This window comes from Tachysurus vachellii, chromosome 26 (assembly GCF_030014155.1).
Source record: "Tachysurus vachellii isolate PV-2020 chromosome 26, HZAU_Pvac_v1, whole genome shotgun sequence".
Lineage (NCBI taxonomy): Eukaryota > Metazoa > Chordata > Actinopteri > Siluriformes > Bagridae > Tachysurus > Tachysurus vachellii.
In genome coordinates this window covers 642,501-655,000 of record NC_083485.1, presented here as the reverse complement: position 1 = coordinate 655,000, position 12,500 = coordinate 642,501, and the positions used below count along the sequence as shown (strand labels likewise).

Below are 12,500 nucleotides of genomic sequence, written 5' to 3'. Positions count from 1 at the left end.
AGAGCCGTGTGTGTGAAGGTCGACACTGACCAGTCAGACTAAACAGCAGACTTATTGTGACCCGAAAAAATGTCTGATATCACGCTCACACACACACACATATACACACACACACATACACACACACATACACACACACATATACACACACACACACACACACACACATACACACATACACACACAGACACACACACAGACACACACACATACACACACACATACACACACACACACACACATACACACATACACACACAGACACACACACATACACACACACATACACACACACACACACACACACACACACATACACACACACACACACACAGACACACACACATACACACACACACACATACACACACACACACACAGACACACACACATACACACACATACACACACACACACACAGACACACACACATACACACACACACACATACACACATACACACACACTCTCTCACACATTCACACATACACACACATACAAACACACACACATACACACACACACATACAAACACACACACATGCACACATTCACACACACACGCACCTACACACGCACATGCACACACACACACTCACACACGCACGCACACACACACACCTACACACACACGCACTCACACCTACACACACACATGCACACACACGCACACATTCTCCTACACACACACGCTCGCACACACACACGCATACAAACACACACACACTCTCACACACTCACACATTCACACACACACGCACACACACATTCACACACACACACTCACACACACACATACAATCACACTCACACATACACACACACATACAAACACACGCACCTACACACACACACACGCACACATTCACACACACACACACACACATACAAACACACACAAACACACACACACACACACCTACACACACACGCACTCACACCTACACACGCATACACACACGCACACACACATGCACACACACGCACACATTCTCCTACACACACACGCTCGCACACACACACACGCATACAAACACACACACACTCTCACACACTCACACATTCACACACACACGCACACACACACACGCACACATTCACACACACACTCACACACACACATACAATCACACTCACACATACACACACACACAGACAAACACACGCACCTACACACACACACGCACACATTCACACACACACGCACACATTCACACACACACACACACATACAAACACACACAAACACATACACACACGCACACATTCACACACACACACCTACACATGCACATGCGCACACACACAGACGCACGCAAACACACAGGCGCATGCACACACAAACACACACATACACACTTTTCCTCTCATTCAACTCTAATTGAAATGCAGTGTGAGAGTTATGAATATTTACATCTCCTATTTAATACTTTTCCTCCTTTTGTAAGAAATTCTTTATTAACATGAATTTAATGCAACTTTAATGAATCTTAACTCTGTTCTGATTTGTTCTGTAATTTCTTTCAGCTCTTCAGCTCCATCATCATCATCATCCAGCAGTGACCTGCCCAGATAAGAGATGAGACCCTCGTCATCAAACCTCAAGAGGTAAAGAATCCAGACCAGTGTTAGAAGTTTAGACCCTGGGTTTCTCTAAAACTTTAGCTAGAGTTTGCATTATGTTTGTAGAATTTGTTTGAATGAGAGATTTTTACAATTTAAACTCACTTCACTGAGAACATCATGGTGTTGGTCACTGCGTCTCACACCAGGAACAGATATTAAATGAACTGAAAACCTCTGATGTCCAGAGTAAATCCAGTGTATATCAGGAGCCCAATCTGTCTGGTGAAGAACCCAAAGAGGAACTCTAAATCATCTCAGTCACATAAAATAAGCAAGCTTTAAAGTGGAGCATCACACTGAAGTTAAACTGAAAAATGTCAGCTTTTTAAAGTTCGAAAGTAAACCTGTATTAGAGACGACCGTCTTTTCTAGCTGAAGATCTTTTACTCAGTGTACTTTCTCTGCAAATTTCTCATGAGGTGAAGCGGCAGTCAGCTTACCAACCATTAAAACCCACTACAATAGTGTGAAAGTCGTTCTGCTCGGCTACAATATCAATAAATATATTAATTCGTCTCAGAGGAGGAATCACAGCCTGCTCTCACATCACATTCACCAAGATACTCACTAAATACATCCTTTCATCTGTCGAGATGAGTTACAGCTGACCACCAGAGCGTCAGGGCGAGAGAGGGAGAGGGAGGGGGAGGGGGAGAGAGACAGAGAGGGGAGAGAGAGCCAGGGAGAGAGAGAGAGAAGGAGAGAGAGACGGAGAGACTTTTGTGCCAGAACATCCTCTGAGGGTTAAAAACTTTGTTACACTAACACACTGACATCATTACATCAGTATATCAGTACCTGGGTACCTCAGTACTTCAATACATCTGCACCTCAGTAAAACAGTACCTCATCACCTCAGTACATCAGTATGTCTATACCACAGTACTTCAGTATTTCAATACATCAGAATTTCCGTAAGTCAGCACATTAGTGCCTCAGTACATCATTACATCAGTACCTCAATATGTCAATTCCACAGTACATCAGTACCTCAGTATGTCAATACCACAGTACATTAGTACCTCAGTATGTCAATACCACAGTACATCAGTACCTCAGTATGTCAATACCACAGTACATCAGTACCTCAGTATGTCTATACCACAGTACATTAGTATTTCAGTACATGAGTACCTCGGTACATCAGTACCTCAGTATGTCTATACCACAGTACATCAGTACCTCAGTATGTCTATACCACAGTACATTAGTATTTCAGTACATCAGTACATCAGTACGTCAATACCACAGTACTTCAGTATTTCAATACATCAGAATTTCAGTAAATCAGCACATTAGTGCCTCAGTATGTCAATACCACAGTACATTAGTATTTCAGTACATCAGTACCTCGGTACATCAGTACCTCAGTATGTCTATACCACAGTACATTAGTATTTCAGTACATCAGTACCTCGGTACATCAGTACCTCAGTATGTCTATACCACAGTACATTAGTATTTCAGTACATCAGTACCTCGGTATGTCAATACCACAGTACATTAGTACCTCAGTATGTCAATACCACAGTACATCAGTACCTCAGTATGTCAATACCACAGTACATCAGTACCTCAGTATGTCAATACCACAGTACATTAGTACCTCAGTATGTCAATACCACAGTACATTAGTACCTCAGTATGTCTATACCACAGTACTTCAGTATTTCAATACATCAGAATTTCAGTAAATCAGCACATTAGTGCCTCAGTACATCATTACATCAGTACCTCAGTATGTCTATACCACAGTACATTAGTATTTCTGTGCATCAGTACCTCGGTACATCAGTACCTCAGTATGTCAATACCACAGTACATCAGTACCTCAGTATGTCTATACCACAGTACATTAGTATTTCAGTACATCAGTACCTCGGTATGTCAATACCACAGTACATCAGTACCTCAGTATGTCAATACCACAGTACATTAGTACCTCAGTATGTCTATACCACAGTACATTAGTAGCTCAGTATGTCAATACCACAGTACATCAGTACCTCAGTATGTCAATACAACAGTACATTAGTACCTCAGTATGTCTATACCACAGTACATTAGTAGCTCAGTATGTCAATACCACAGTACATCAGTACCTCAGTATGTCTATACCACAGTACATTAGTATTTCAGTACATCAGTACCTCGGTATGTCAATACCACAGTACATCAGTACCTCAGTATGTCAATACCACAGTACATTAGTACCTCAGTATGTCTATACCACAGTACATTAGTAGCTCAGTATGTCAATACCACAGTACATCAGTACCTCAGTATGTCAATACCACAGTACATTAGTACCTCAGTATGTCTATACCACAGTACATTAGTAGCTCAGTATGTCAATACCACAGTACATCAGTACCTCAGTATGTCAATACCACAGTACATTAGTACCTCAGTATGTCTATACCACAGTACATTAGTAGCTCAGTATGTCAATACCACAGTACATCAGTACCTCAGTATGTCAATACCACAGTACATTAGTACCTCAGTATGTCAATACCACAGTACATTAGTACCTCAGTATGTCTATACCACAGTACTTCAGTATTTCAATACATCAGAATTTCAGTAAATCAGCACATTAGTGCCTCAGTACATCATTACATCAGTACCTCAGTATGTCTATACCACAGTACATTAGTATTTCAGTGCATCAGTACCTCGGTACATCAGTACCTCAGTATGTCAATACCACAGTACATCAGTACCTCAGTATGTCTATACCACAGTACATTAGTATTTCAGTACATCAGTACCTCGGTATGTCAATACCACAGTACATCAGTACCTCAGTATGTCAATACCACAGTACATTAGTACCTCAGTATGTCTATACCACAGTACATTAGTAGCTCAGTATGTCAATACCACAGTACATCAGTACCTCAGTATGTCAATACCACAGTACATTAGTACCTCAGTATGTCTATACCACAGTACATTAGTAGCTCAGTATGTCAATACCACAGTACATCAGTACCTCAGTATGTCTATACCACAGTACATTAGTATTTCAGTACATCAGTACCTCGGTATGTCAATACCACAGTACATCAGTACCTCAGTATGTCAATACCACAGTACATTAGTACCTCAGTATGTCTATACCACAGTACATTAGTAGCTCAGTATGTCAATACCACAGTACATCAGTACCTCAGTATGTCAATACCACAGTACATTAGTACCTCAGTATGTCTATACCACAGTACATTAGTAGCTCAGTATGTCAATACCACAGTACATCAGTACCTCAGTATGTCAATACCACAGTACATTAGTACCTCAGTATGTCAATACCACAGTACATTAGTACCTCAGTATGTCTATACCACAGTACTTCAGTATTTCAATACATCAGAATTTCAGTAAATCAGCACATTAGTGCCTCAGTACATCATTACATCAGTACCTCAGTATGTCTATACCACAGTACATTAGTATTTCAGTGCATCAGTACCTCGGTACATCAGTACCTCAGTATGTCAATACCACAGTACATCAGTATTTCAGTACGTCAGTATTTCAGTACATCAGTAGAATCCCATCATCAGTCGCACCTCGACCTGGAGGTTAGTGAGCAGCTGAAAGGATGGAAAGTTGAGCTTACACTGAAGTGTTAGCTTGCTAGATTCACACGCGGTTTATAGCTAGATAACAGGAGCTAGTTACTAGTTACTTTAATTTGTACAGTAAAACCCTGAGTGTAGGATTTAAAATTGTGTCATTTATTAATAAATCAAAACGTTTTAGAGAAATTGGTAATGTAGGAAATCTGTTATAATAAATTAATAATAATAATAAGATTTAATAATAAATATTTCTTCTTTCTCTTCACAGCTTGAAACAGGACTTTCAGAAGCTACGTCTTTATCATCGTCATCTTCGTCGTCACCAGCATTATTATTATTATTATTATTATTATTATTATTGGTACATTTCTGATACAGCTGCTCATACATTGTCCCTTGTGCCCTATTCCCTACCCCCTGTTCCCTACTTAGGGCTCACTGTATTTCCTTCTGCTCTTTACGCCTGACCTGCTTTAGTTTTCTGGATATTTTACACCACGCCTTAAAAACCTGACGACGTTCTCTACAAAAACATTCCCTCTAAATAGTGCACTACAGACCTACCCTAACATTCCTGAGTTAGGGAGGGATGCAGGATTGGGAACACAGCCTGTTCCTTCACTACAAACACACAGTTTAAAGTATCTAAGTCTTTTTAATTAAAGATGTAAACTAGACGTCAGGTTACAGCTCGTTAGAAATGTTTACAGTGTAAAAAAAAATCAATAATTAACGTAGCGAGTGTTTTATTTCTCTTCAGGTTAAAGCGGTGTCATGACCTGAGACACAAATCTGAGGTGAATCAGTCGCGTTAAAGTTCTCAGCACAGACTGGTCACGGTGGAAACCTTTAAAAAGTCGTTTTCACTCCAGAAAGCGTAGATGAATACGGACTTCTTCAAATGAGTCGCGATGAACCGAGCGCTCGTCTGCTGTGTTTATAAAGCGTTTAATAACTGAAACCTTTCAGATTTAAAGCCTCACGCTGACACAAGGCTGAGTTCATGCTGGATAAATTGTTTTATTAAAGGTGAGAGCGACGGTTTGGAACATGAGCACCGCGGCCAGTTCGGCCGATCTTTACAGCTTGGAGATCAGGTCTGAAGCCGTTAAAGCACTTTGAAGTTTTCTCGGAGTTCTGATGTCATGCAGGTCGTTCAGCTATACGTTACACACGAGCACTAAAAGCTCACTAACTAAACACTCTGTACCCACTAACACATGTTCTCATTATTCTCACTGCAAAAACACGGCTGTAAATTACTCCAGCTTTCTGTCCATTAAAGAGCCGAGGAGCTGCAGCCGGGAAGCGGAGAAGGAAACTAGAGCATCATGGGAAATTCACTTTTTTATTGAAACGATTTAAAAGTGACTTTAAAAAAAAAAAAAAACACTTAACAATCCGGAAAAAATCCCAAAACAACAAGCACAAGAGCAACACGAAACTGTTTACTAAAAAACATTCCTGAATTTCTCCTGTTTTTTATTTTCTTTCCTTTTTTTTCCTTCATACTGTCTGTTATTTTCCATTAAATTCTCCTTTTTTGGCTTTTAAACACTAATTCAGGACAGAGCGTAAGATTAAAGCTGCAGAAACTCCCACTCTTCCTGGAAAACCTGGACATTTATAGTCTAGATTTCCGGTTATGGAAAACACCTGGGAAAATCCTAAAAGGGATGAAAAGCTAGTGAGACTTCAGTCAGAAGGAAAAGGAATAAAACAAAGACCGTCAGAGAAACAAACACAAAGGTTTGAAATCTTACGTTATCACGGTGTGTGGACTTTAGTTCACATCTTTATCTCGACTCTGACGTACTGATCAGAATAAAAATCCTAAAGATCCAGCAGCTTGTCATGTTACCATAGAAACCACAAAGATGTGGAAAGTCTTCTGTCCTTAAGATGTGGAGAACTTCATGCTTCACCTCTGACACTGGAGACTCCTTCACACACACACACACACACACACACACACACACACAGACGTTCGTTCTGTAGTTATGGTTATTATGGGATGTCATTCTAAGTGAAGGGCGTGTTGATCAGAACATCACCCACTGAGCTGTGTGTCTGCAGCACTGAGCTGAGGAGGAAACCGACCAATTCTCTCTGATTACATCAGTGGACATCATCAGTGGAGATGATCAGTGAGAATCAGTACATCAGAGTCCTGCTGCATGTTTGTCGCTCTTGTGTAAGGACTAATCCCCATCATGGTGAACGTTCGTCACGCTCAGCTGCAGTCACGTGACGACGCTGTTGTGTATCTTGTCCTTCATGTCCATGTGAAGCCTGAATGTGAAGAACAGCCTGAAAGGACGTTTTATTTATTCACCAAACAAAACGAATTCAGGACACGAATCGGCTGTCAGCTGACATCCTTTGTGATTTGTTCGATGTTGTGTTTTGACAGTTTTTATTTTTCTAACGTAACGTATCTGTAACTCACTAAACTCTGTACGTCTTTCCTCTGAATGTACTGAAGGATAAACGTCTGAACCACAGTCTCACCTCCCAGTTTTATTCCTCATAATGAAATGGAATAGAATTAAACTCTTAAGAGTTCTTAATGACTTTGGAATAGTGATTTTATTGTAAGATATTTATATATTTATATATATATATATATATATATATATATATATATATATATATATATATATATATATATTTATATATATTTATTTATATTTATATATATATTTATATATTTAAATGTGTGTAACATTCAACATAACATTTCAACATAAAAGTCGAAACATTCCCACACACTTAATTATTAAATAATAATTTACACTTTGAAAAAATTTTAGATATTTTAGATGGATTTTTTAATTTCTGGCTTTTTCTCTCAAACGTAGCCTGTTTTTATTTATTTATTTATTTATTTATTTATTTAGAACTTTTCTTCAAGTTTTCTTGTGATTTTTGGTTTTCTGTTCGAGAAAAACACACGTAATTGACCCCCAAAGCACAAAGAGGATATTTTTTATTTAATAGGATGCAAAGAAACATGAATGAAACAAATTTACAGGAAGCTGCACGTAAAAATCCTTTCGTCTTGCTGAGGCTCATGTGGTTTCAACTGCTCGACCGAATGCATCGTCAGTTTCCACACATGAACTCTGGGGCCAGAACTCATCTCATTCTAATGATAATAGAAATCAGAATATTCTGAATAATAATAATAATAATAATAATAATAATAATAATAATAATAAAGCCAAACACCCGGTAAAAAACAGCTACAAAACTTACAAAGTTTTAAGTAACAAAAACTTGAAGAATATTTAAAGCAGAGACAGAAAACACCCAAGAAACAAACAAAAACTGGTCAAAAGAAAAAAAAAAAAACAAACCCTTTTTTTAATTTCGTTTTATTTTTGAGAAAGCAAGAGAGTACGTGTGCGAATACTTTAAACAGCCAACAGCAGGATGGTCACGTGTACAGTTACATGATTTACATCAAAACAACAACAACACAAACATGGCTTTAAAACGTTTAATATTCTTTTCCATTTGTACATCGATTTCTCTGAAACCTTTAAAAGCACAATTCACAATAGTCGTAAAAACAAATCAAAAATTGATCGATTTGTTCAGGAACATTTTCAAATTTTTGTGTCTCATAAATGACAGCAGTTCACCAAAAACTATTCAAAGAATAAAAAAGACTCTTGAACCCTAATTGTTGCTGAAAGGTCTTTGTGTGATCGGTGTGTCTGTGGACGTTACAGGAGCTCACACTGTTCCGCCTAATAATCCAGCGGAAAGGTTTGAAACGTGTCCTAATCTTCATCCCAAAGGGTTTTGTTATTTTTATTTTTTAGTTATTGCTTTATTTCTTGACTGATTTGAACTTTGGCTTGCGTTAAATGAAGCGTGCATGCTACAAGATGAAAACAATCTCCATTTTAAGGCATTAACTCGAGTAGCAAAAGTACAAAAGCAGAGCGTATCACTACATAAGCACTCCATAGGCACTACATAAGCACTACGTAATCACTACATAGGCACTACATAAGCACTTCAATAACTACATAAGCACTTCCCAAGCACTAGATAAGCACTTCATAAAAGACAAAAAGATGCGAGCGTAAAAAGTTTCTGTTCTTACAGTGTGTTTATTCTGTTTAGCTACAAAGCGACGAGAATATTAGCTTCAGTTTGAGAACGAACTTTATCTTGAAGGAGCAGTTTGTAATTTTAAAACAAATCTCAATGTTGTATTAAAAATATGAATAAGAAATCAATTCATTTGGCTAATTTTTTTGAGTTCATTTCCTGTCAAAAAAAAAAAACAAAAACAAACAAACAAACAAAAAAACATTACCAAAAAAATAAACGCGGCATAAACGCATGTAAACACAATCATCATAAAAATGCATCACTGTAACTCATGAAACTCTGGAGTACGAAGGGTTTTTTTTTCACGTACCTTCAGTTCGCACTTTAAAAAATTTTCACGCAGTTTTAACAGTGTGTAGCCTTAAAAAAAACAACAACAACTGAGTCTCAGCTCCGCCCCTCAGTTACCTGAAGCCACTTAGTTCCGCCCTATATGCTTACTGTACCTGTGGCCCTGCCCCTTCAGCCTGTTACCACAGAGACACACCTTCTTTTATTTAGGGTTAGGGTTAGTGTGTGTAGGGTTAGTGTGTGTAGGGTTAGTGTGTGTAGGGTTAGTGTGTGTAGGGTTGGGGTAACAAGTGTGTGTTTAGGAAACAGACTGTAGGATACTGAGGACTGATTTTAATTCTCATTTTGTAAAAAAAATTCAAATGCTGGGTAAAGTTTAATTTTGTAAAAGTTATGTTTTCTGTAAAATGTAATTTTTTTGTCAATTTTTGATGTCAATTCTGATTTTGTCTGAAGTTAATTTTTTCTATAATAAATTCAGAATTCCACGTTTTTTTTAGACAAACAGTACCGAAATAAGGCGTGGTCTGTTCTGTGGTGGGCGGAGCTAACAGAAACACCAAAAGAAGAAAAGTCCAAAAACCTGTGAAACCGACATCACATGAACACGTCGCTAAATTTGCATAATACGTCATTTTTCTATTCTGCCTTAAAAACCAAATGTTTATTAAAGGTTCTGACGTTAAAAACTACAAACTGCACCTTTAAGGCTTCAAGTCGGATATTAAAAATACAAAAGCGGTGTTTATATCAGTGTCAGTGAAGTGTTTCAGAAAAGTCTGCATTCCGAAGCTGCGTTAGAAATCACAGAACTAACGTGTTGTAACGACATGCAGCTAGCAGTACAGGCACTGTGTAGAGATTTTATATTAAAAAAAAAAACAAAAAACAAAAACAAACGCAGAACAAAATGAACTTCGAGCTGTGATCAAATATGGAGCAGCTCTCTGTGAGCGGCAGTCAATAATTACCATCGAAGTGGCGGTGACTTTATGACTTAATGAGCTGAAGACGCTCAGGCGTTGTTCTGATTGTGTGTGTGTGTGTGTGTATGTGAGTGTGTGTGTGTGTGTGTATAACAGGCTAAACACTAAAGGCTAATCATGCTCAGTAAGAAAATCTCCTTGATGTATGTGAGTTCTTGTGATTCTTTATGATCAAGTGTTTACTGATTAATGACTTGTGTGTGTGTGTGTGTGTGTGTGTGTGTGTGTGTGAGCAGTACTCTCTGGCTGGATTGTAATGAGCTCTTTTGTGGTAAACACCTGTGTGAGTGTATTTTTTGCGCTGTCTCATCCCTGACAGCCTCGTTTTCTCCTCACAGCATCTTCCCTCAACAAAAAAAAGAAACTGAAGGAAAAAACCCTCCTTGCTGGAGCCTGAAGCCCGGCCGGAGCTCACGAGAACGACAGACACGACGCTCTCCAGCTCCTTAAAAATCAATCTACATACCAAAGCGGCAGGGAGATTATTCAGTCAGAGAATCTGTATTCAGCTCAGCTATTAACACATTAACACACACACACTCGACACACTCGCACACACTGGACTCCTGGTCTGTGAAGTGAAAAATTAAAGACTAGAAGGAAAAATTTGAAACAGAAAAGAGAAAATGGATGCCTGGTAGATAGAGAGACGGATGAGAGGAAAGGAAAAAAGGAGGAAAGAACAAAGAGAAGGATGTAAGAGAAAGAAACAAAGAAGAAGTACAAAGAGAGGAAATTTGGACAGGTGCGTTCAGGAGGAAAAGATAAAAAGGAGAGGAGGAGAAGAGCGAAGTTTACAAAGGGAGGGATAGAAGGAAGGGAAGAGAGAGGAGAAGAGAACGAGGGAGACTAATGAGTGCACACTCAATGTATCAGCTAGCATGGATCAGTAAGCTCGCTACGTCTATTAGCTAGCTGAGTTATCAGAGGTGTGTGTTTGTGTGTGTTTGTGTGTCTGTGACAGAGCTGTGTTAAAGAGTAAGCAGTGTGTGTTATTGCTCGTGAGGAGACCACGCCGTGCTAAGCTACGCTACGCTAAATGCTGAAGCGCCGAGCTGAAAAAAGTGAAAAAAAAAAAAAACTAAACGAAGTTTATAATAAAAAAATTTAAACATTCAGGTGGAAGTGTTAAAGTCATCATGCACAGAATCTGTTTTTTAGTTTTCAGAAGCAGTCCAAACTGTGTGTGTGTATATGTGTGTGTGTGCATGTGTGTAGGTGTGTATATGCACGTATGTGTGTGTTTGTGTGTGTGCATGTGTGTGTATGAGTGTGTATGTATGTGTTTGTATGTATGTATGTGTGTGTATGTATGTGTGTGTGTGTGTGTGTGTGTATGTGTGTTTGTATGTATGTATATGTGTGTGTGTTTGTATGTATGTATATGTGTGTGTGTGTGTGCGTGTATGTATGGTATGTCTTTGGTAAAAATGTAAAAGGATCAATTCACATTTATTATCACAGACACCTAACAGGGGCGTGGGCTATGTTTTTAAGCCACACCCACTATACTAGCCCCACCCCTCGTTCTGACCTTAAGGAAACAGATCAAATAAAATCTACATGTACATGATGTTTCCTTTCACCGCAAATGTACTGTACAGTGACAGAACATTTTAAATGCTTAATTGCTCTTTGGTTGTCCCTCTACAACAGAAACGTCTAAAGGTTCTCCGACGGAACCCTACAACAGTGGTTCCCTTTCAGTAAGGGTTCTGTTTAGATTAATTTCTGTAAATGCTTAAGGAATTGCTTTAGTGTAGACTTTTAGAAGAGGTGAATGGAGAACGTTTCCCTGTCAGGATGTAGAACCCTGTTAGAACCCTTGATTATCTTTATGACCCTTGACTAATTATTTAAAACTCTCAGAGAGAAATCT

General features: G+C 38.7%; 3 protein-coding genes across 3 annotated transcripts in view; 1 reads left to right on the top strand and 2 right to left on the bottom strand.

Annotated features, from left to right (window-relative positions):
* The window catches only part of ophn1 (oligophrenin 1), a 32,491-nt gene extending 24,705 nt beyond the window's left edge, over nt 1-7,786 (top strand). Inside the window, exons 23-24 of the mRNA XM_060863714.1 lie at nt 1,528-1,608; nt 5,485-7,786. Of these exons, the coding sequence (XP_060719697.1) occupies nt 1,528-1,576 (49 nt within the window). The 3' untranslated portion in view covers nt 1,577-1,608; nt 5,485-7,786. The remainder of the gene's footprint in view (nt 1-1,527; nt 1,609-5,484) is intronic.
* LOC132841363 (uncharacterized) overlaps nt 1-12,500 on the bottom strand; it is a 266,572-nt gene that overhangs the window by 12,467 nt on the left and 241,605 nt on the right. The window lies entirely within an intron of this gene.
* The window catches only part of ar (androgen receptor), a 107,526-nt gene continuing 104,050 nt past the window's right edge, over nt 9,025-12,500 (bottom strand). Inside the window, exon 8 of the mRNA XM_060863767.1 lies at nt 9,025-12,500. This exon is cut by the window's right edge and continues 1,418 nt beyond it. The gene's annotated coding sequence lies outside the window, so the exon portion shown is untranslated.